At 33.5% G+C, this 26,859-nt stretch overlaps 1 protein-coding gene across 1 annotated transcript in view; it reads right to left on the reverse strand.

Moving 5' to 3' along the window:
- The window catches only part of LOC129228382 (synaptogyrin-1-like), a 30,840-nt gene extending 4,593 nt beyond the window's left edge, over positions 1-26,247 (reverse strand). The window contains exons 1-3 of the mRNA XM_054863059.1: positions 26,140-26,247; positions 12,648-12,867; positions 9,396-9,535 (exon numbers count right to left, since the gene is read on the reverse strand). Coding sequence (XP_054719034.1) covers positions 9,396-9,535; positions 12,648-12,867; positions 26,140-26,247 — 468 coding nt within the window. The remainder of the gene's footprint in view (positions 1-9,395; positions 9,536-12,647; positions 12,868-26,139) is intronic.
- Positions 26,248-26,859: the final 612 nt, after the last annotated feature.

Consider the following 26,859-nt stretch of genomic DNA (forward strand, 5'->3'; position numbering starts at 1 on the left):
GTCGTGTGTGAATCGTATCCTTATAGTAATTGCTAAACACGACAATAAGTTGGCGACGAGGATGATGGGATCTTCCAGCATTAATTTTGCGTCATTTGATGTTGCAGTGGAAGATTGGCCAAGTTACGTAGAACGACTTGAGTCTTACTTCTTAGTGAATGAGATTGAAGAGACTAAGAAGGTACCAGCCATTTTGAGTTTCATGGGAACCACTACTTACAAATTATTGAAGAATTTGGCTACGCCAAAAATTTCTTCTGATCTGGAGTATGATGACATTGTAACACTATTAACTGAACATTTGAATCCAAAACCGTTGGAGATGACGGAACGCTTCAGATTTTACAAGCGTATTCAATTAGAAGGTGAGAATATAACTACATATTGTGCTGAATTACAAAAATTGTCGATTAACTGTAATTTTGGCGACAATTTAAGAACAATGCTAAGAGATAAATTAGTCATGGGTTTAAGAAATGAAAACATCCAGAAGAAGTTGGCACAAGATAATTTGACTTACGCCAAGGCGAAAGAAATTGCTCTTGCTATGGAATCGGCACAACGTGATGTGCATGAAATTCAAAATAAAATGGTATCTATTAATAAACTGCATAGTTCGGAAGATAAAGTTGCTAAAACTGATTCGAATAAATTTAAAAAGCCAGAATTTCAAAAGAAAGCAGCAAAATCATCTCGCAAATGTTATAGGTATGACAGTACGCTTCATTTAGCCCATGAATGTAAGCACAAAGACACAGAATGCCGAAATTGTCAAAAGAAAGGACATTTGGCGAAGGTCTGTCATTCAAAAAGAAATAAAACTGAAACTGTGAAACAAATTGAATCGAGTTCTGACAGTGCCCCTGTTCTAAATGTAAAATCTGCTATGCAAGCAAGAGATAAAATTTATTTGGAAGTTTTTATTGAAGACCAAAAGTGTGACATTGAATTAGATACTGGAGCCGCAGTCACATGCATGAATGTAACTGATTTTAAGAAACTGTGTCCATTGGTAGTGATTAAACCGACGAATATGATACTCCGTAATTTTGACAACTCTGTGATCATACCTGCTGGAGAAGCACATGTCAAAGTTCGGTATAAGAATCAAAGTCGCAACAAAAAGATTTATTTAGTAAACGAAAAAGTGAGTGCAGTATTTGGAAGAGAATGGTTAAGAAGTTTCTCTCTTGACTGGAAGGAAATTAAGATTGTTTGTGCTTACAAATCCGACTCCCGTAGCAATAAACTAGTAGAATTGTTACAAAAACATGATAAAATTTTTACTCCAGGGATAGGAAAATTGGAAAACTTTAGCTGTCGTCTACAAATGAAACCTGGTGTCAAGCCAGTATTTTTCAAGCCTCGACCAGTACCATTTGCTTTAAAGGAACGAATCGAAGCTGAACTCGTTAGATTAGTATCAGAAGATATCATCGAACCAGTTAAATATAGTGATTGGGCAACTCCAATAGTACCTGTTTTAAAGCAAAACGGAAAATTGCGAATTTGTGGAGACTATAAAGTGACAATAAATCCTGGACTTAATATTGAGCAGTATCCCTTACCTAGGATCGAGGACATTTTTGCGAATTTGGCAGGCGGAGAGACTTTTACTAAAATAGATTTAACAGAAGCATATTTACAAATGATGGTTGATGAAAAGGATCTCCATTTGCTTACTATAAATACACATAAAGGTTTATTCAGATACAAACGAATGAATTATGGAATCGCCTTAGCTCCTGCTGTTTGGGTAACGTAGTATTGAACAAGTGTTATCTGGAATCCCAGGTGTGCATGTATTTCTAGATGATATCACAGTGACGGGCCGTAACGATCAAGAACATTTAAGCAGATTAGAACAAGTATTACAAAGACTTTCAGAACATGGTCTTAAGGTTAACAAGAGTAAAAGTGAATTTTTTAAAGAATCCGTAAATTTTTGTGGTCACAAAATCCTCAAATTTGGACTGCACAAAACTCAAGAAAAAATTGAAGCAGTTTTGAAAGCGCCTGTTCCGAAGAACGTTTCTGAGTTGACGAGTTTTCTAGGGTTAGTGAATTATTATGGAAAATTCATACCAAATTTATCCACTTGTGTCGGGCCACTAAATAAGCTACTTAAGAAAGGAACCAAATTTTGCTGGACCACAGAATGTCAGAATACTTTTCTGAAGCTAAAACAAGAAATATCATCAGAAAGAGTGTTATGCAATTACGATCCAAAGCTATCCATTGTACTGCAAAGAGACGCATCACCAGTGGGAATTGGAGCTGCGTTGAGTCATATTACTGAAGACGGTTCGGAGAAGCCGATTATGTTTGCTTCGAGATCCCTGACAGCAACAGAGCGCAATTATTCTCAAATTGACAAGGAGGCTCTAAGTATTGTTTTGGGCAGTAAAGAAATATTACCAGTACCTGTTTGGACGCCATTTTCACCTAGTCACTGATCACAAGCCCCTAGTATCAATTTTTGCTCCAAATAAAAGTTTACCATGTCTTTCTGCTACAAGAATTGTTCACTATGCACTGTTTTTACAAGCTTTCAGTTATACTATTAGGTACCGAAACACTAAGGATCACGGAAACGCAGATGCTCTGTTAAGATTGCCATTGTCAACCGGGAAGGTAGAGCATATTACAGATGCAGATAACATTTTACAAGTTGAAGTGCTTCCGATTACGGAAAGTGAAATTGCTAAAGCAACCAAAGTTGACAGCAAACTTTGAACTTTATGAAAGTTTACGAACTGGAACTGAGCTGCCCTTACCATGGAAAGGTAAAGAAACCCGAATTTTCTTTGCAACAAGGATGCATTATGTATGGTTATCGAGTTTGCATTCCCCAGAAGTACCGTAAAGCTGTCTTGGAGGAGCTCCATGTAGGACACCCAGGAATTGTTAAAATGAAAGCCCTCGCAAGAAGTTACTGCTATTGGCAGGGTATAGATTCAAGCATAACTAGTTTTGTCCGAAATTGTGCTGCTTGCGCGTCTACTAGAAATGACCCACCAAAGAATTAAGTGACATCCGTGGGAATGGGCCGAATGGTCCGTGGCAAAAGGATTCATGTCGACTTTGCTGGTCCATTTATGGGGGAAAATGTTTCTAGTTGTTGTTGATGCATTTTTCTAAATGGGTGGAGGTAATGCCAATGAAGAATATTACATCGAGCTTAACAATTGAATACTTAAAGAGTTCTATTTGCCCATTATGGACTTCCATTGACGGTTGTGAGCGATAATGGTCGAAGTTTCACTAGTTACGAATTTCGTCGATTCCTGAAAATGAATGGCATTAAGCATAGTCCTTCTGCTCCTTATCATCCTGCTACAAATGGACAAGCAGAAAAATTGGTTCAAGGTTTTAAAGCATCATTGAAATCTAGTCAAAGCGATCCTGGAGATATTAATGTGAAACTCCAGAGATATTTGATGCAGTATCGTATAACTCCACACTCATTAACAGGTGAAACTCCAAATTTTTTGTTTTTGAAACGATGTATTCGTACCAGGCTCGATATTTTGAAACCGAATGTAAGAGAACATGTGATGCAAAAAAGCAAAGCTCTCACTGCTTGACTGAAGAAATTACAACGTGAGTTTGTCGAAGGGGAAAAGGTAGCCGTGAGGAATTATGCAGGATCGCCTAAATGGAAGATAGGTACTGTGATCAACTGTGTTGGATCTTTGAATTATAGCGTACAAGTTGGAAATGAAATATGGAAACGACATGTTGACCAGCTAAGGAAGTGTGGACAATCCTTGGAGACAACTGGATCAACACTTGAAAATTGTGTTCCTACGATTTCAGAACGTGCTGAGGAACCAGAGGCAATATCTAATTCAAGTGAGGTAGAAAAGCCTGATCATTCCATTCCTGCATCAGAACCCTCATCAACACCGTTACCTGTGTCTACACCTGAGTCGAGCCTAGAAGTTCCTTCCCCGACTCCTGTGCCATTGGGACGCTCGACCAGAATTAGGGAAAGCACCTAAGAGACTTGGTTTGTAACGTTATATTTTGTCGCAGAGGGGACTGTTGTGTCTTGAACCTGGGCAACAAGTATTTATTAAAATTTTACCAAGCTGTGTTAAGTTGCGGTTGCCATGGTTTCCGTTTGAGTTCCATTCTTATTCGCAAAATGATCAGATTACGTATCTGTAATGTTCATTATGTAGAATTGTAAAATAAATGTTTGTCGTGTATGAATCGTATCCTTTATAGTTACTGCTAAACACGACAATTGCAAATAGTTTCCTCTTTGTAATACAGTTTAGCCTTGCATATTTAATTACTTCATCAAATGTTACTTTTAAAATAATTGTAACTGAACGTGTCTTTAGATTTTAAAAATATTGTCAGAACGACTTAAGATGTTATAAATGTTGTAACATAAAGCTGGTTTCCCAAATTCAACTAAAATAAAATACATATTAAACGTCAAGAAGTCTCAATACATTATATGACATGGTGGCAGCTGAAAACAAACCTAAATTCACCGATTTCGGCTATAATAAAGGTTAGTAGCTGTGCAATACATTAAAAGGTCAATTAATAGATATATTCTGGCTATTGTGAAACTGAATTCTTAATGCTTGATTAAAGATTAGTTCACCTTAAAAATTGAGTTGAAAGCATCTTCAAGTATGAAATTATCCGGCAATTTGTCCGAGAATTCGAGTGAATTTAAGCAACATTTTATTCTTTATTTGGAGGCATCCGATAAAATAAGGAAGCCAGAAAAAATGAAAGTAGCTTTATTACTAGGAATAATGGGTGAAAAATGTATATAGACATATTTAACAGCTTCAAACTTAGTGAAGCAATTGGAAATATTTCAATAAAGTTTTAAATGCTTTCAACAATTATTTTTAGCCAAGGACAAATACTGTGATTGCATGCTATAAATTCTTTAATAGCAGGAAGAAGAAAGGTGAATCTATTGACTCATTTGTTACAAATCTGAAAAATATATCGAAAGACTGTTGTTTTGAGAACCAAAAGGACAGCTTAATTTGAGATTTATTAGTTATTGGTAATCGAGGTTCCGCAATGAAAGAAAAATTGTTCATAGAAACTGAGCTAGCTATGGGAAAAGCTATAGAGTATTGTAGGACAAAAGAAGTCAGTACTAAACAAATTCAGATTATGAGTGAACATTTGGACTGTAATCCGATAGACATAGATGACATTAAGGATAAAAATAAACACAGGAAAGTTTTTAATAGACATAAAGGAAATAATGACAGCCATCACAAAATGGACAAAAAAGTTCCAAATGTAAAACAGTTCGTTATTACGGAAAATGTCCAGCATATGGGAAAAAATGATATAACTGTTCTCTTTTGAACCATTTTTCAATTGCATGTAAAATGAAAAAATATGAAGAATAGGAAAATAAATTAACTTAACAGTAATGATAATTTTTTGACATCAAACGAAGATGAAGACAATTCAGTTAAACTAGACTCAGTTAAGTGTCAAATTAGTACTTTAAAGTCAGAATGGAGAGAAAATGTTTGCATAAATAATAAAGAAGTATCTCTCAAAATTAACACTGGAGCCAAGGTGAATATTTTGCCTTTCAGGATCTTTAAAGATGTGAAGAAAAATGAGAATTTAGAGAAAAAGTTAACATCACACACCGGACATAAACTGAAAGTTATAGGAACCTCTAAACTGATGTGTAAAGTTAAAGATAAATCAGAATTGTTAGAATTTTTTGTTGTTGACCAAGAGTCAAGTGCTTTTTTAAGAATTGAAGCTTGCGAAAAAAAAGGGTTTGTTCATAGAAACTAATTAGTTAACGTTAATTCTGTGCTTGATAAGGACATTGTTAAAGTTTTCCAAAATGTGTTTACTAGAAAATTGGGTAAATTACCATACGTGAATACGATCAAGCTTGATGCCAGCGTGGAACCCAAAATTTCAGCTCCGAGAATAATTCCATATTCATAAAAAATGGCCATAAAATAATTCTATATATATAAAATTGAAAGTGAAGCATGAATTCAATAAAATGGTAGACCTAGACCATCATAGAAACATGGTTCGTACTCAAATTCAGAAATAAATTGAAGGAGTTTTGGAGGAGTTTCGAACGAGTAAAATGAGATTTTTAAGGAGTACTAAAGGGCTGTCCAAAACAATGTTGCACTTTTTTTCAACATGTTTGACCCCCTTCCTTCCTTGTCACAAAATGTCACACCTCACCTTACTCCTCCTCTTGTCACATGTCATATTTTTTATAAATATATTGTTATAACAACTGAGTCATGTCACTGTTTGCACACCCTCTCTTCCCCTTGTCACAAAATGTCCCAACTCACCTTACTCCTCCTCTTATCACATGTCATATTTTTTATAAATATATTGTTATGATAACTGAGTCATGTCACTGTTTGCACATCCTCTATTCCCCTTGTCACAATTTCAAATACCTCTCTATCCCCTCAAGGCATGACATCACTAGTGGATGATCCTTTTTAAACCCCGACAAACAATGGAAGGCAGTTAAGTTTGACATGTCTGTGTATCTGTCTGTGGTACTCTAGTGCCTAAACGGATGGACTGATCTTGAAAAAATAATTTTTGTTTAAAAGGAAACTTGATCGAGTGTTCTTAGCTAGGTTGCATCTTTGGATGACATTAATTAACGGAGATATTAATTAAAAACCTCTAAAAGGTTTTTTGCGATTTTTAAAGTGAAAACATAGTTGAAAATTAAAAAAAAAATTAATTTGAATTTTGACCTCTTGAATTCAAATTATGTTTTTCGCAATCACAAGTGTGTGTGTGTGTGTGTATGTAGGCATGTGTGTTTATGTGTGTGGTGGGGAGGATGTGTGTTTGTGTGTAGGGGGTATGTGTATGTGTGTAGGCATGTGTGTAGGTATGTGTGTGTGGGTGGGTAGTTGTGTGAGTGTGTAGGCGTATGTGTTTGTGTCTGTGTGCAGGAATGAGTGTGAAGAGTGTGTGGGTAGTTGTGTGTGTATGTGTGGATGTCTATGTATGTGTAGGTGTCTATGTATGCGTGTGTGCATGTATGTGTTTGTGTGTGCATGTAGTGTATGTATGCGCGTGTGTGTAGCATATGGATGCAACCTGGAGACTGTTTTCGCTATAGGAGCAGCATCGTGAGGAGCCGGTTGACGGTGATGCTGCAGAAGGTGCTGACGGGAAAATAAAATGATAGCACATCAAAACAGCCAAGTGAGAACAATAAGCAATCGTGATTGCTCAAAAATTTAATACCAAAATAAAGAGAATTTTTTTCCGCGTCTGATAGAATGTGTTTGGAACTTCCATGTTTCATAGAATTTTAATTATAACGTTTTTTTTCTAAAGCAGATTTTAATAACGACTAAGCCTTTATTCACGAGATTGTTAACTGAAATCATTGCTGGCGTACATGAAAATTAAAAGTAATGATTTAAATTTTTATCTGTAGCCAGTTTGTATTTAATAGCAAATAAAATACTTGACATTGATTTTCAATATTACAAGGCTCTTAAAAGGATTTTCAACTTTCCCTCTTGATTCTACAGTTGCAAATAAGTCGGGGGGTTTTAAAATTTTTAATTTTATCGTTACAGTCACTGAAGTTGATAGAATGAGTAAAAAAAATAAAATAATAGCATGTTGGAAGGAAAATCTTCCATTTTCAAAATGTTTAATTACAATGTCATAACTACGATTTACTAAACAACTGTTTTTTTAACACCAGCACTTAACACAATACACTTACTTAAGTATTTTTAAATATTTAAATAATAATTAGATAAACTCACTTTTGCTGCAGAGAGTAGAAGGAAAAACAATGATCATAGAACTTGAAAAAACAGCCAAGCACCATTTAAGCATGTTTTACTTTACTTAATTACTATTTACTATAATTTACTGAACAGTCTCACCAAATCAGTCATCAGTCTCACCAAACTCAAACCACTGATGATGGCTGCAGCAAAGCAAGCCGAAACGTCTGGAATTTCTACTCCAACTAGATCACGGCCAATAAGTCCGGAAATGTTATCTCCTCATAAAGCTAAAGTATCTTTGTACTGACCGAAAAGGAGTGAATATGTTAAAGATTATGTGGAGCGATGCCAAGACTGCCAAGAGTGCCAAACTGCAAATCAGAAAGAGACATTAATGCCTTATGATATTCCAAAACTGCCTTAGCAAGAAGTAGGCATAGACTTTATGTGTTTGGATGGAGATAACTTCATACGAGTAATAGATTACCATCCAAAATTTATAGGGATGAGGAAGCTTAACACGAAAACACCTACAGCAGTGATCAGTGCACTTAAACAAATATTTCGTACCCATGGAATTCCACAGAAAATGCATTCAGACAATGGCCCACCTTTTGACAGTCAAGCATATTTGTCATTTTTGAAATTATATGTGATATTCAACCTATAAAATCATCTCCTAGATATTCAAGATCTAATGGAATGATTGAAAGATCAATAGGAACAGTGAAGAACATTCTTTTTAAAGTCAGAGCTTCAGGAGGCAATCCTAATTTAGCAATCTTGAAATACAATAACAAGCCAAAATTGAAATTGCCTTCTCCAGCAGAAATGTTGATGGGAAGACACTTAAGGTCAGTGGTACTCCAGAAGACAATTTTACTAAAGCCTTTATATTCCATTAGAAGTAACATCCAACAACTCAAGGAAAATCAAAACAAGCAGAAATATAATGATTTTTCATCAACGAAATTTAAATCTTTAAATGTAAAAGATACAGTGTATCTATAGATTGATCATCGTAAATGGATACCAGGAACTATTATAGAGAAACACAGCCAAAGACCATATTTAGTAAAGTCAGTAGAAGGACTTGTATATCATCCTAACAGAATATACCTAAGACTAAGAAAGTTAGACCATTCCACCCCAGCAAAACAAGTTGTTCCAGATAATCCCCATATGACCCAAAAGAGCTATTAGACGGCCAATTCGTTTCAAAGACCATGTTTGACTTTTTATTTTGCCTTGAAACTTTAAGCCAAATTTGAATTTTTAATTTTCCTTATTTTGTTTCATTTTATTGCTTCATTGAAAAGGAAGGAATTGTCTTCTGGAATGCGACTTTAGATTTTAAAAATATTGTCAGAACTATTTAAGATGTTATAAATGTTGTAACGTAAAGCTGGTTTCCCAAATTCAACTAAAATAAAATACATATTAAGCGTCAATTAGTCTCAATACATTATATGACACTCTTAAAGGAGAAAAACCACAATAAAAGCTTGATTTCCTGTGCAAACCTAAACAAGGTTTCGTGAAACTCAGTTAGGAAAAGCTGATTAAATAATAAATTACGAAAACATGCAGAAATATTACAACACAACTTAATGATAGTAAATAACTTACCCAAACAAAAATTGAAAAGAAACTGAAGGCAATAGCACCCCTCAAGTTGTTTACACCATATCCATCTTTAGGATAAGGGGCTTTTCTCCAAGAATCACTCAAGTAACAAAATGTCACAAACCACATGAAACTCATACCGGCTGAAAAACAAAATCACAAAGTTCATTTTTGGCTCTTTAGAAACAGTAAATCAGGCAAATTTAAGAAATATACAGTAAAACACTTTTCAGAAGCATAAAATATGATTTTGGGCAAAATTTTAAAAGAAAAAGCAGAACAGTACTGAAAAATTGAAGCAGTGCAGCTTCTCTCAATACATTGCACTTCAACATTTTCCCTCTATAACTGTAATTAAATTTCACATCCGTTTATATGTTGTGAGCAGAATACCTGACTTTAAGGTCTTTTTTTAAATGAAATCTTTCACTTTTGTCTCCACATTCTCAAAGCTAGGAGCAGGGGCACTTGATGGGAGGTCACTGTGACCTCCCAAAAATGTCCCTCTTTGGCAAAAACAACATCATTAGGCAGAATTATCATAATTTGGCAAAAGTATCATAAGTCAGCAAAATTTGGAGTTCCATTCGGCAAATTAAGAACTTCTGCTCTCCCCAAAATTTTAGTTCCGGGCGTTCCGATTTACGAGCCAACTTAAAACAATGCCTGCAATTGTGACTCACTGACTGTCAATATTGAAGCTAGTTTGAAATTTTCATGGGCTAAAGAGTTTTAATAGGTATGAAGTATCAAATTTCAGAGCAGCAATTGGGAAAAAATGGAAATGGTTTTGATCATTGAAAAAAGTATGGAAACTGAAACTATTACTAATACTTTACCTAATACTCTACATTTTTAACCCTACAGCATTGCTAGTATCGTTCATTCCATCCCTAACCAAATCTTTTACTTGGCGTCAGGAAATATAATTTAGCTAAAACTGAAAACATTTTTTACTTTTGTGTAATTAAATGCTAATTTCATATTTCTATACTTTTAAACTAGAGATGAAACATCAATGAAAAAGGGAGAATATCGATACGTCAACCATAACACATTGATGCTGTGAAATATAGATCTTTTCATGCATGAATAATATAATGCAGGTATTAATGCTTATAATAAAGAATTAGTTTTTGAAAGTAATAAATGCAAAGCAATAAGTAACTCACACACATATAGAAAACACAAAGCATTGAAACCAGGGTTTGGTTTTCGACTGTCCGAAACTGGTTTAGGACAGGACAGGTGGTTTTTACCGCCCAAAAGTATGCTAAAGCTATGGGGATGTAATCTAATGATTTTGTATTTACTGCACTATTCATAATGCATTAATATAGATATTAATGAGGTTTAATAAATGACTTGACTTGATTCTTTTCACGCCTAGTGGCGCATGAGGCCGCAAGCGTGGCATTCCATCCTGACCGGTTTAATGCCACTTCCCTGGCATTCCCCCAGCTTAGCCAACCAAAAGCATTTCTTTCTTCTATGGTCATCTGAGGCCAGGTTAGTTTTGGACGCCCGCGCTTCCTCTTGCCAACAGGGGTCCACGTGAGAGCAGTTCTTGTAGGGTCTATTGCCTGCATTCTGAGAACATGCCCTATCCATGACCATCTCTGCTTTTTTATCAGTGTGGTTATCGGCTTGCAATTTGTACTTTTGTACAGGTCTGAATTTGATATTTTATTTGGTCAGTGTAGTATGTTTAATATCTTTCTCAGGCTTTTAGTTTGAAAGGCATCAAGCTCTTTTTCTTGCTGTCTAGTTAGTTTCTATGTATTGCTGCCATACAGTAGGACAGTTCTAACTGAAACTTAATAAATGAGCATTTGATAATATTTTTCTCTAAAATGTTAATTAAAAAAAAAACATTAAGAACTTTGCCAATAACTCTATTACATAAAAACTTCCTTATGTAACAGTTGGTAAAGTTATGAAAGGAAATTAATAACACTACCAAGACAACTAATTTCAGTTTCCATTTATAATTCAAAAGAATGTTATTAAATCCGCAAAATTTAAATGCAAAAAAAAAAAAAAAAAAAAAAAAAAAAAAAAAAAAAAAAAGCTTAATTTTTTAAATGGTTTTCGCAAATCAGTTTTCCATAATGTTTTAATGAAAATTATTTTTTAAATCATAGATTAAAGAATAAGAAATTGATCACTAAACACTTTGTGCTATCCTGTTTTTAGTTCATATTTTTAACATGATACATACTGTAACTACAAAAAATTGTAATTTATTTCATTTAAGTTAATTATTGCACTAGATTTTGAACACTTTCTTTTGCACACATGCATAAATGTTGAATAACTTGGTTTATAGAAAAAAAAATCCATGCATACAAATTGCAATTTTCAATGAAGAATTTAATTTCTACGTAACTAGATTAAAATTAGCCGTATAAATAAGTTACAAAAATTTATACTTGAATGATCACATTGAATAAATAATAGTGGAAAAAACAAAAAACATAATTTTGACACATTTTGTAATGTTTTTGAAATTTTCTCACAAAATATAGCTTTTCAAAAAATAGTTTTGGATACTTTCTGACGCATGGGTTTTGAAAAGGACAGTGAAAACCTTGTCAACCCTGATTTCCTTGCACATATGCATAAACATAGGGATATTTGGTTACTATTATCAAAAAAAAAAAAAAAAAAAAAAAATAATAATAATAAAACACATGCATACAAATTGAAATTTTAATCAAAAATTCATCTTTGATGTAACTAGACTAAAATCAGCGGCATAAATAAGTTCAATGTTCACATTGAATAAATGTTCAATATGAAACATTACTTTGATACATTTTATTCTGTTTTTGATGTTTTCTCACAAAATATAATTTCTCTAAAAATATTGTTTTGGACACTTTCGGACAGTATTGGATACAAGGGTTTTGGACAGGATGTTTTTTTACCATAGTCTCCAAAACCTTGCCATTCCTGATTGAAACATCAGCATAAATTAACAGGAATAATGCCATCATATTTTAGATTTTTTCTACAATTCTAAACATTACATTTAGATGAAATATGTGACAAAGAACTGCCTGATGATCATAACTCACATTCGATAAAAAGTGCAGATAGGACTTTCGTGCTTAGCACGGCAGTATAGCTTTCATCATGACTATTAATATAGGGATATAGTTTAAAAGGCTGCTCACAAAGTCATATCGAGACAAGCAATGGCTTTTCAAAGTAAATTTGAGCAATTTATAATATTACAGAAATATACATCACCTGAAAAAGCCATGTCGGCAATAACCACTCGCCTACGAACCTTGATACTGGAAATATTGTTGAACATTATATCTGTCAGTAGAAGACCCAAACTTCCTAAAAAGGCTATTACGCCTATTCCTGTTCCAAAATTGCAAGCATTTGTATCGTTGTTGTACAGGCATTTGTCTTTCAACCATCCTTCTGACCCTATGCATCCAAACACAACTATAGAAAAAACCTGAAAAAGATACTTCTTTAGCTGACAGAATCTTTATTTAGCGGGGAGAAGGGGGGGGGGGGAGGGGAACTGGCATAATGCATGGCTTGATAGCAACTGTGGAAGAAATAATTATATACTTTGCAATACAGTACCTAACCATGATGATACAGCAAATTATGGATATCTAAGTAACATTGAATATTTCTGTTAAGCAGTTGCACAGAAATGATGCCACACTTTTAAAACATTTTTGATCTTCCTCATCCTGCTGACAAAGTATCACACTTCCCCAAACCCCTTCTACACTGTCACATGTCATGCTACTTTTCAAAAATTTTTCTTAAAAATGCCTGATGTCATATTTCTTGTTACTCCCTCCCTCTTGTCACAAACCACAAACTGTCCCAATTTTAAAAATCCCCCTCCACCCTATAAGCATGATATCATTTGTAAACACACCATAAACTCAAGATAATATCAATTTGAATTTAAATTAAAACAGAAAATTAAAGACTTCTGAACAAGTTGCTAAGATTATAAAAGGTTTCTGAATATTTTGTCAAAAAGACAAGAAATATTAAAATCAGCAGTCATTTGAGATGCAGAGAGAAGGAAAGGGATATAAGAGCAAAATAAAAGTTCTGGAAGTTCATTAAAACATAGGAAAGCTTTCATTGATGTTTTTCTAAATCATGCTGGATAGCAGTATGTGCCAGGGCTACATTACAATCTCTTGTCACAAAAAAAAAAGAGACACTCTCTTATCTAGTTATTATCTACTAGTGGTACCCGTACGGCTTTGCCCGTAATAGAAAATTAAAAAGGTTTTTTGGTTCGCCTGTATATTTACATATAATGTATGGTGAATTTTCTCGCCAATTGGCTTGGTTACGGTTTCACGTAACGATAATTTTGTTTTTTTTCTCGTCCATCTAATGATAATTTTGTTCTTAAAATTGGAATAGAAAAAGAACCACATTGAATTTTTGAAAAATCACTTCGAGGTGCACACCCCCATGCTACAAACTAACTTTGTGCCAAATTTCATGAAAATCGGCCGAATGGTCAAGGTGCTATGCGCGTCACAGAGATCCTGACAGACAGAGAGCCTGACAGACTTTCAGCTTTATTATTAGTAAAGATACTAGTATATTAGTACAGAAGATAACAGGTATAAGTCCTTGTTATTTCCTATTTTCAATTTTTGGCTCTTGTATCTCTTTGTTTCTAGGTACTTCACTTGTCAAATTTCACAACCACCAATTCATTTCATATGCATTGTTGTTTTTCACCTTGTCAACTAGTCATTTCTCTTTTAAAATAGGACCTTCATTTCCAGGCAATAAAAATGATACTTTTTGTACCAATAAATTCTAAAGCAATTATGACTTATTTTCTTGACAATCTACATATTGAGAGATCATTCGGGACCTTGGTGCCCCTTTTTCAGAAATTTTCCTACTTTTAGACCTTAAAAGAAATTACTTCTATGCTGATGAAAGATATTAAATTCATGATGGGGCTTTTGAGTGATCATGAATTCTGAAATAAGATAATTATCTTTGCCATAATAATGGCCTATTTAGCAGCAACTACAATGTTCAGATTTTAACTAGCAAATTTCCTGTTGCGTCAACTCTAAATAAACATCAATCTATTCTTTAGCAGTTTTAATTAATTTGATGTTTATTTTGTTGCCTAATGACAAAATATTTTTTTGAACAGAGATATAGCTAGAGAAACTAGCATAGGTTACCAAATATATACCAAACTTTTTATCACGAAGAATGAATGAGTTGTTTCAGAAAAATATCCTTTTATAACTCATGTGTTAAGAAGAGAAAAAGCCCATAGCTAACAGCTGCTTGTCCTGTTTACTATCCTCACTGATACAAATACAAAGGTGACGACCAGCAACAGGCTCTGGGCCCAGCTAGACTGGTCCTAGTCAATTTACAATCCCCAGTGAAGATCAATGGCCCTCTTAAAACTGTCTACTCCTTTGCTCATTACCACCTCTTCCGGTAAGCTGTTCCAAGGTTCCACTACCCTGCTAAAATAATAATCTTTCCTAATATCCATGGATCCATGATAGATCTAACTAGCAGATATTATGATGACTTGATAAGTGCCATAGCAATCAAATGAGTAAAATAATGTTGCAATCAAGCTGTTTTAGAAAAATAAGAAGAAAAAAAAAAAAAAAAACTCACACACACGAATTTTTTTCAAATTTTTATGGTAAGTTCAGAAAACATTCTTTCCTCGCTGGTCATGAGATCCTTTGAAATTAAAGGCAGAAATGCACAATTTTAGGCACGTGTGCTAAAATTGTGCCTTTGTACATATAATTTTGTTGCTTCATGGAGAGGGATATCTTCTATCCCCTCTGGCTATGCCACTACATGTAGGAGTCGATAGAAACTAAAAGGCGGGCTCACTAGCCAAGAAACTAGAGCCACATGACAGGCCCTCTACAGCCACAAGACAACAAAGCAATTTCTCCTGAGACACTTAAAAAGCACATTTATATCTATGGGAAATTGATGAATAATCTTAAATCTAATAAGGCAGCAGAACAACAGGTGAACCCTGGGCTAACATCTAAGATACTTGGACTATATCTTGTCATAAACCCTGAAAAGAGGCTGTGGCAAACTTCAGACACCAGTAACTGACCATGATTGCATGGCAAAATATAACATAGGCATCCTTCGATCTAGTATATATGAGGCAGTGAGAAGCAAAGAGATGTAAATGAACATTTTCAAGTTTTGAGCAAAACGCGTATAAAAATAACTTCCTAGGTAGGCTTTCATTGAAATTTTTTTTGAAATCATGCTGTATAACAGAACCTACCAATGCTACTAGTACTATTTCTTACCCCAAGAAAGAATAGAAGTTCATCTACCATTTGTACTAGTTATCTCCAAATTTTTAATTTTGCCACTTACATCCCTTTGCTTCTCACTGCCTCATATGTCAAATAAGTAGTGAATCAGGCATTATGCGTAGTTAATTGAACATTAAATCATCTAATTTTACAATCAAGTTTTGTTAGGAATTAAAAAAAATTTAACACCCATATTCATAAAGGATAATTCAGGGTCTTGTACCAATACTGTTTCAAGAAAAGTTACATTAATATTTGATTATATTCTTAGATTAACCATTTCTTAACTGAAGATAAATTTTTCTAGAAATTCCTATTTCTTTCTTACCTCTCCGTTCCAATGAAATCAAACCCCCCATGTTCACCGAAAAACAACTTGTAAAAACCAAATTTTTTAATCACCACTACGTAAGTCCAGTCTTGTTCGAAAAAATTCCCTCCCCCTCCCTTATGCAGTCTTGATCTTCCTTATGCTTGATCTGTTTCAGTCTCACATATGTTTGCAATGTATTTGCAATAATGAGCGAAATTTTTTAGCCTTTATATACATTTTTTATACACTGTTATCATTTTAGCTATAGTGTCAATCAGGGACGGACTGGCCCTAAACTTTTAATGTGGAAAAAAATTCATGCCGGCCCCATCCAAACAAAGTTTGGATGTAGTTTTCCAAACCTAAAAAGTTTCTAGTGTGTTTTTTCAAAAAAAAAAAAAAAAAAAAAAGGTTCCTCTAGCACCCCCTCACTTCTCCCCCCCCCCCCCGCTGAAATACCAAGATTTTTTTTTTTTCAGAAATCCTAATTTAACTTTTCATTTCAAGCAAACTAGAGGGCAGATTGATTTAAATCAAGCGTGCAGCAAACGCCCATAATATACAGATGATATTTCAAGGATCTAATTTTCTCAAAAATGTTTGCAAGCTTAAATTGCTCTACACAATAAAAAAAAACACTGTAAAAACTGTGTGACTTCTTTGAAAATCCGCATTTAAGAGTATTTCGTTTATGTAAAAGTGAATAAAAATCTTATTTAAAACAAAACATAATACATTTGAGGCAGTGAGAAGCAAAGGGGTGTAAGTAGACATTTTCAAGTTTTGAGTAAAACTCGTATAAAGATCACATCCTAGGTAGGCTTTCATTGAATTTTTTTCTAAATCATGCTGTACAGCGGCACCTACCAGGGCTGCTAATACTATCTCTTGCCCCAAGACAGAGAAGGGGTCCACCTACCATTTGTACTGGTTATCTCCAAATTTTTAATTTTGCCTCTTGCATCCCTTTGCTTCTCACTACCTCATATGGCCATGAGCGGTACTATTTACCCTTTAGAAAAACTCTTTTTTATTTATTTATTTTTTTTAAAGTCTTTTCTTAAAATGGTATTGTACGTATTCAAACTATAGAAAAATTTCATGTAAACCAAACGTAATATATCCGTTCAGAATGAATAGATCACAGATCATGAGACAGTGAGAACTGATCGAAAATATCGGATAAGCCCGAATTACTCTACAAAAAAAAAAAGAGTTTCGCCCGAAAAAGTCGCCATTTGTCTCAGTGAGAAAACTGATTTTCAAAGGTATCTCTCAAAACGTTATCTAGTGAATGAAATTTATTTGTCAGGTTCTAGAACTAAAGTAAAAATCATGGGATATACACTTGGGGTGGGGGGATTGCGGTCTCCTCCCCGGGCCCTTGGTTTTTAACGTAGATTTAGATTGCCAATAATTTTAATACGGTAGTTTATATGCATATAAAAGATGGTTATGACCAAACTCCCCTCCCCTCTCCACAGAAGGCAAGTTCTGGCCGCGCTTGTACTTTATGGTATATGTGTGACCTATGCTACGTATTAACTTGCCTTTAATAATAATATTCCACTGACTCTCAACGCTTTCAAGTAAGAACAATTTATCTATCAGCTTCCAAGATTTAAAGTGAAAACGGAGAAATGTATTGGGAAAAGCAATAAGATGTGCGTATTCTTTTTTGTAAGTAAATATGTTCAACTAGAGACCTTACACTTTATTAATCGGTTTTAAGAATTCATTAAGATTATTTATATGAAACATAAAACACCAACTTAATATAGGAAATTATGATTGATTACTGTAGCGTAAACCCTTCCTCACTTTCTCTCTCTCTCTCTCTGTTTTTTTTTCTTTAACTAATTTGTTTATTTAACAGCAAAACTGAAATTTACTTCAGGAATGTTACTACGTCATAAAATTTAAAGCTAAATGTAAAATCAATTCATGAATTAAATAGATGTATCTAAAAATGTAAAACATTTTCTCTTTAAAAATCAAAACAAATCACATAAAAGTTTATGGATAGCTTTCAATACGAATTACAAATTCTATAGCATAATTGCTGATTGCCAACTGAAATTTTAAGTTGATATTCATTTTAAAATTAACAAAAGTCCTCAAGAGAACATTATGAAAAGGATGTTTTGCTTTTTATTTCTAATCAAGTGAAATATCCAGTATATTTTAAATCAGTGGTTTCCAACCTGAAGCGATTACCCCCAAAAAGTTGATTTGGTTCCTCCAGGGGGCAATGAACATTCAAAACAAAAATTTAAATAATAATAATAATAATAAACATAAGTAATAAACATAAATCATTATATATTTTCAATTTTTAGATTCTAATGATTTGTGTTCATTAATAATAATAAACATAATTCATAAGAATTTAAAAATTGAAACAAAACAGCAAATACTGAAAGTGAAAACGTATGCAAAATCGATGGTCCAGAATTTAGACAAAAAATCATGAGTTTAAAAAAGAAATGAATTAAATTCAGGAGGGCCATGCACATCCTCATATCTTGGACAAGCATACGATTACGAATTGTATTCAGGGCAGGTTCTGGATACCGGAACAAACCATTCTCTCTCTTCTTTTTTTTTTCTTCAAGTTTAAATTGACAAAGTTTTTTATTCTTCCAAATCCTAAATTTTATACCCCCCCCCCCCCCCAAAAAAAAAAGGAAAAAAAGAAAAATGTTCTGCTGTCTTTGAAAAGTACATTAATATAATCTTAGTTTATTATCTCCCTTCAAAAATTAATTACTCTTCAAAAAAAAAAAAAACATAAAAAATGTGTGTAACAATAAGTGGATCAAATTGGTACAGTATTTAGGCCTCAAATTAAAATTAAGTACAGTAAAACCTGTAAAGTTGACTACCCTTGTAAGTTGACCACCTGTCTATGTTGACCTCTTTTGTCAGGAACGGAATTAGTCCTATCTTATATAATGAAGGAAAACCTCTGTAACTTGACCACCTGTCTATCTTGACCACTAATGTACGCCAAATTTGGTTTGGAGTATTGTAAAAAACCCTTTGTAAGTTTACCACTTGGTTTATTCTTTTAAAACTTTCTCCAGTAAATTATTTTATTTTATTATTTAATTAATACATTATTATTGTATTATTATTATTATATTCTGACAGCTTTCCAAGCATGTTTTTAATGCTTTGATGACGAACTAGCATTTTACTAACTAAACCAGCAGCATAAAGCTTATGCTGCTCTTTATTCTCCAACCTTATTTTTCATTTGTTATTCTATTTGAAATAGTTTTTTGTACTTTGTTCAATAAAAATAGGTGTCAGTAGAAAAGCACAAAGTGTTTTCTTTCAGTTTGCAATAGGTTGTGGCAATACTGAAATTGTGCTAAGGCCCGGATCTGTACATTTTGGGCATTCTGCAACAAAATGGGTAGGGCATCTCTCTAGTGGCCAGCAGTGTTTATTTGTAAAATTAATAAATCTTAATGCGAGTTTTTCTTTCTTTTTTTTTTCTTCAATTTCTAGGGTCATTAGCCCCCTTGAGGAAGTGAGCCCCCCGCACTGCGGGTACGCAGATATGGGCTTGCTAAAGAGCCCTTCTGGCTTATTTCGGGTGCAAGGGATTAAGATATAGGACATTTTTATTTTGCCTTTATAAACTGAGAGAGTCGAGCTTGTTGCTCTTTGTGCTATAAGGGTTACATAAAAAGGCTTCAAAAAGAAAGTTAGTTGAATTTAAAATTAATAAAAAGTATGAAAATATTAAAATGAATTGAAAATGGAGAAAGCCAAAGAAAATTAGCTGGCACATATGGAATTTCTAAAACTACGGTGTCTAATATAGTTTAAAACAAGGAAAAAATAACAAAACTATTTGAATAGTATTTTTAATTATGGTTCCACTTTCAATAATGTTAAAACAATGAAAGTTAGTTGAACAGAAAGAGTAATAAGAGTGAATTCCTCGAAAAATGATATACACGGTGCGAGAAATGACAAAAAAAATTTCAAAAAAGTCATTACTGCCCTTTATAAGTTGACCACTGGTCTAAGTTAACCACCAAAGTACTGCACCACGAGTAGTCAACTTACACAGGTTTCACTATATGCAAAAAATACCTAATATCGATTTTACGTTGCTCTAAAATTTGCTTTTTTCAAGAAAAAAGGTAAGGGGGTGACGGATAAAAAAATGTTGGAAATCACTGTTTTAAATATTTATACTGTTTGTACTTTTGTGAATTATATCTTTGTTAAACGAAAATAGATGAATTGGACGGTGTTATACAAAAATGAGTTACCCAACAAAAATCTTCAAAAAAATAATGAGTTACTCACATAGGTTGGCAGATAAACTGATACACTACGGGGATACAAAGACAATTTAAGCCAAATTCTGAATTAATATGTCATCTATGAAGTTCAGCTTAGAACTCAATTTACTCAAAAGTACTGCTTGGTGGGTTGACTCATTTTTGTGTAACACCATCAATTTGTTATAATTATAACCGATAGTTCAAGTTCTTATTATTTAAAGTGCTGATGACAAAAAAAAAAAAAAAAAGGAAAAAAAAACACACGATGATTAAAAATATTAAACTTACCTAAAAAAGATTCTTGTCACCGTTGGATTTAAAACACATGCAATCCCATTCAGCAGTCAACAAATGACTCGTTTTTTTCCTTGGAGACGAAATTGGGGAGGTCTCAAAATTATCTAATAGGGAAGTTTTCGATTTTTCAATTTTATTTAATTTTATTTTTATATGATAGAGTAACATGTATGAACATCATAGGTGAAAAAATTTTTGCGATACGATAAGTAGTTTTTTTTAAATTAATTTTTAAAGTTCAAGCGCCTGTGACGTCAGATGGCATGGGAAGTGACGTTATGCGTCTTCCGGTAGGGCAGAAGCCGAAGGTCACGCATTCGACTTCGAAGACGAAACGTAAAAGGCTATCTCCTCGCATTTAACGCCTCGCGTTTCTGGAACATTAAACCTTTCATCCTCTCGGAAATATTCGAATATCCTCATTGATGTTACATGAGGAAGATTATTTAGATTGTGCTTTAACGAATCCGGTCTCCATAGTGTGTTCAAAAGGATTATTGAATTTCTAAAAAATATAAATATCAGCGCGCTCAAAATATTCCTAGCGAAAACAAGGGATCTTCGGCGGAAGACTGCCCGTTCGCGCCCTGTGACGTAGGTTAGTGACGTTTCAGAAGCGCGCACTTTTGCGCGTGGATTTTTAAAAATTCATTAAAAATCAACCACAGTTTTTTAAAATTCGGCGATGGTGAATTTTTTAGTTTTGAGGGTCAATTAACAATATCCAATAGCCAAAATATGAACATTTAATAGGTTGCAACTTCCCTATTGGTTGAGAAAGTCATGGATCTATCTATTGCAAAGTGCTGGGAAACATAACAAAAAAAAAACGAAGGATGAAAAGGAAAAAAAAAAGCTTTTTAGCAGACGTTTTGCTCCTATACATTCTATTCTTAGGATGGTGCCTTTCTCTTATTTCTTTAGAAAAAGGTTCAATGTAATCTTATCCCAGACAGTCTCAGGTCGTCTCAGATGGCCACAAAAAAAAGATCCCCACCCCCAATAAAACTCCTTACCAGAATTCCAGGAAACATCAATCCCGAACAGATACGAGAGACACCCATGGACCCTGAAGGCTTCGCTTCGAACGAAGACTACCCAACAAAGACATTGCTTCGTTTTCCCTACGTAACAAGATACAGTAATAGTTAGGCAAGAACAGACTAACGTCCTGAGAGTGACCGTTGGAAAAGGAGCGGTCGTCCTCCTCTCCCTCCCCCCCCTTAAAAAAGAGCAGTTCTGGCTGCAGCCCTCGACACAAGAACGGCCGGCCTAGCTAAGAACTTAAAAAAAAAAAAAAAAAAATGAGGAAAATGGTACGTACACATTGATTGCACATAAGACGGCCCGAGTTAAGGACGGCCCATGTGGAATTTTCCACATCTCACACGTGGCCAGTCCGCCCCTGGTGTCAATGTATGTGAGTACTATTGATCATTCTAAAGTTAAATGCATACAATACAGGGTTCATACTATATCTGGATAAAAAAATTCCATGACTTTTCCAAGACTTTTTCATGACTTCATAAAAATTTTCATGATCTTGTTAAATGACGAAAACAGTACTAGTATTTATCATCAAACTTGCGAATTTTTGGAAATTAGCATTAGCAAAACTTCTACATGAATGCCACTACCTCATGGAAGCATTTACTTGTGCTTGAAAAAAAAATCAGTGTACTCCTAAAAAACTAAACTGTTCATATTTCCTTATTTGCCTTCATCATTTAAAATTAAGTAAATTAAAAGTACAGTGAATGTACTTTTAATTTATAATAATAAAGATGCTTCAATGTCTAATATTTTTTTCATAAACAGGCAGAATGATAATGAATGGGACAAAAGTTGAATGAGTCATCACTTAGTTTCAATAAATTTGTTTCAAAAGTTGCCTTTTAGTGCCAAAGGTGTGGTTTAATCATCCACATAATTTGGCAGTATTTTTGTTCTTTAAAGTAAAGCGACATTCTTTAGTAAATGAAGTAGTTTCTGAACCATATATTTTTAAAAAACAGTGCTGAATAAATCTGATTCAAATGTATTTGTTTACTTATATTTGCACATTTTCAAATGCATATAAATTAATGAGTTCAGAAATTCCAGAACATAGTGTTTGATTTCTGACATGGAACATAGCAGAGGGATGCATGGATTAGTTTTGCGGGCTGCATGTTGGGTACAACTCTTTTTTAGAGTATCGAAATTCCCCTATGTCTAAGTTCTATCACCTAACATAAGATCTTAAGTTTCTAAAACCTTTGACAAATTTAGATAAACTTGAATAAATTGAATAATTAAGTTTTTACGAGTGATAGAAACATACTCGGATGCAACTCATTGGTGTTTTTTGAGTGGGCGTAGCAAAATCCAGACCGTGCAAGATTATTCATTAATTTTATATTCTGTAGTACTACAGAATATAAAATTAATGAAGTGTTGAAAATAATGGTAACTTTTAAATGAGTGATGTCCAAGCAATGAAATCATATTGCAAAAAAAGACGTGCGGCAGCTACAGAAGTGGATGCAATGAGATTTCAAAATTCAGATTTCATTTTGGGATTGTTTAATTTTTCAGCTTTAATAGCTTTTATGTGCACTGCTGTTGAATCACTAATGCTCTTTTATTACTTTCTCTTTTCCCAAGACATTTTTCCATGACTTAAAATAAAATTCCATGACTTTGAATGAAAATTTCAATTTTGCATGACGTTTCCAGGTCTGAAATTTGCTTATTTTTTTTCCATGACTTTCCAGGATTTCCATGACCCGTACAAACCCTGACACCAGTATAGTTTTTTACTTATTTTGTGGATTATGGTTGCCGGGCCACTCTATTCCGTGGATAATCGAAAAATTACTGTAGTTATAAAATTAGAGGCTTTTTGTTTTTGAGAATTTTAGACTTGGAGTTTTTGACAATGACAGTTTAAATCATGGTTAATGCAACCCAAAACTGTCTTGCATCTTGCCAGCTCTGGTCAATAGTATGTATATATACCTAAAGCTCTTTACACTTTGTTAAGTTACATCACGAACATATGCTGAGGATGCAATTACAAAATGATATAATTCATTTTATGCTGTGGATTGAGAATAATACATGTGCTTTGTAGAGTTAAATAGAGAGCATTAAATGGTAGATCAAAACAAAGAAAAATTATTCTAGAAACATTGTTCAATATTTCAAGAAAAGAATTTCAACAAAGGATTTCCACTTAAAAAGTTTTTGCGTGAAATAGATTTGGGAACTTCATCTTCAAAAGTAATCAGATACACATAAAACACAATTTCAGAAAAATGGGCACTCATTCTCATAGTTAAAATGAAATTCAGTTTTGTAATGCAGGCCTGTCATTTAAAGGGGTAAATTGTCCTCCCCTCCTCTCCAGATTTGATTAATGTATTTACATATTTGTTGGAATGGTTTTCATTCTTTTTTGATTTTTTATAAATTTAATTTACACCCTTTGCCCCCTCCATCTCTAAAGTTTAAAAATGATAGTCCAGCAGTAATGGTTTTATTTACAAAAAAATTTAAATAAGAATTACATAATCATAAAGGGAAAAAACCCAACCCTGCTGCCCTAAAATTTTCAATAACTACACGTTAGAATATTCATAAGATTTTTAAAAGTTACCTAGATGAAGTGTATTTTGCACATTTAAGTCTGTTTGCAGAGCTTATTGAGAGGCGGATACAATGGGGCTCATGCCCCCCCCCCCCCACTTAACCATCAACGAGATTATCCATTCACATTGTGTCTAAATACTTTATGAATAAAATGTAAACAATTCCAGCAATCTTCTGCAATTCATTAAATATTTTTTAACAATTTAATACCTACTATTTCCTTTCATTGCTTACGAAATGAAGTAATAAGGTTTTTGCTCCACAAGGTGAAAGTATTTTATTTCTGGTCGATTGTGTGGTTTTTAGTGACACCCAAGCAGTTTCAGAAATGTTTTGTAGCCAAAACTCAATATTCTTCAGCATGCCCCCCCCCCTCCAGAAAAAAAAGGTGTCTATATTCCCCCCTGAGTTTAATTTGTATGACTTTCAGCCCCTGTACTTTTCAGTTTTATGAGAATTTTGGCATTTTAGACTGAATTCAGGAAAATTACACATTTGGGAATGACACAATAAAATTATACCATTCAGAAAATGACAGGTCTCCTACAAGATTAAGACCTGTATTAGATATTCCTCCAACTTAGATAAAGCTTTTTTCGTCTTAGCTTTTATTTCAAGTATATTTTTATAAGCAAAATAATAAAATTTAAAACTGTCTACAAACTCAAATAATTCTTAGAACACTTTCATCAGAAAAAAGGTGTGCTCCTCCTCAAGTCTTATATTGCCAGGAACAGCAAAAATAAAGAGCTGAAAGAGTACCACTAAGTTACCAGTATGGTTTTTCAACTATTGTAACACTCTAGTTTTTCAGTTTCACCTCAAAATTGACAACATCCGACATTTCTCTTGCCAAAAAAAAAAAAAAAAAAAGAAAGAAATGGTAAAAAAATATCAAATTTGTCTGCAAACTAAAATTTTTTTGCAATCAACATTTGAATGTTTGTCTACATTGTCTATGTCTGCTAAAAAGTCTTGTTGAAGTAAAAGAATAGAAACAAATAAGCATTTAATTGCTCATGAGTTTCTTCGAAATAGAATGGAGAACACATTCCTAGATATTTTTTAAATTTAGAAACCAAAATTAAGAATAGAAAGAACATTTTTAGGAAGAAACACCAGCAATTTCAATCCATCAATAAATATAGATGAAATAAAATTTTTGTGTTCTGTTAGCGCTGAAAAATACCACATGATGTTGATAGATTGCGATAGAATTTAAAAGATAGAAGGAAGAATACATGAAGCAAAGAAATGACAGAATTGTTTAAAATCTATGATGTATAATTTAAATTTAAACAGTGGTAACTAAGAACGGAAAATAAGTTAAGGTGTAAATTTTTTGTCTTGTCATCTGAGGGATCTAACCATCTACATCTGTAATTTTCCTTCGTTTGATCAAAAAATACAGATGTAAATATTTTTATACTCTATTCATACAGCTGAAGAATATCACATGATGTTGATGGATTATAATAGAAACTTAATATTAAAATAATAGAAGAAAGAACACATGAATTTGTGCGGAGGAGAGTGGGTCAAGAGAAAAAAAAAAGAAGAGGGAAGGACAAAGTGGAAGCAATTCTTAACAAATAATTTTCAATATGAAGCACTGTTGATCAACTCTCTTGTGAAACATTAGTATTTAAATATATTTGATCTTGATTAATCCAATGCATTAGACACTGCAGCCAAAATCCAATGTATATTTTGAATGTATCCCGTCATGCTATCACTATGGATGGTGTGTGGTTCCGATCAATAACAAACATGGCCAATGTTTGGTTTCACAGTAGCAATGTGAGCGATTACCCGAACACTAGACAAATATTTTTTAGGTTTCTTACCCAGCACAAAAGTCTTAAAATCACATGTGGTTTTAATAAAAGAGATATAGGATCTGTTCCCGATCCGGCTTTTCCAGAACCGTAGGCACCACCAACTCCACCGTTCATATTTGTTACCAATAGAACTCTGGGAAAAATAGAGGTTGCCGCTCCTGACGTCAGACACGCAAGGTCGCCAACGTCGAAGATTATTAAAGGAAAAAAAATCCGCCAATTAATTTAAAATTATCAAACATAGTTTTGCAAGATTTTCGGAAGAAAAATTCTAATTTGTCGGCAAAATTCTGGGGAAATCTTGATGAATGAAAAAATGTGTAAATGATGAGAATATTGTTTTGTTACAAAAACGGATCTGTTAAATTCACGATTACTTTCGTTATCGCTGTATCTTTTGATTCCTAATTCCTAACAGATAATTTTAATGGTGTCCCCCAGTTTCGCCGACACAAAATCCCCCCCCCCCCCATTTTTTAGTTTCAATCTTATATTTTGATGAAATAAAGGGGAGGGGGATTTTTACATGTCGGTGACACAGGCGGGTAAACCTTTTCAATAACATTTTCAAAAAAAAAAAAAAAAAAAACCTGTTGAAAAAGTAATAATAATAATAAAAAAAGCTGTAAAAGTAAATGTGCGAAACAAAAATGGTAAAAAACAAAATAAATAAATTCAATAAAAATGTAAACAACAAAATTATTATTGCTTTTTTTTTTAAATATC

Source organism: Uloborus diversus, chromosome 8 (assembly GCF_026930045.1).
Source record: "Uloborus diversus isolate 005 chromosome 8, Udiv.v.3.1, whole genome shotgun sequence".
Lineage (NCBI taxonomy): Eukaryota > Metazoa > Arthropoda > Arachnida > Araneae > Uloboridae > Uloborus > Uloborus diversus.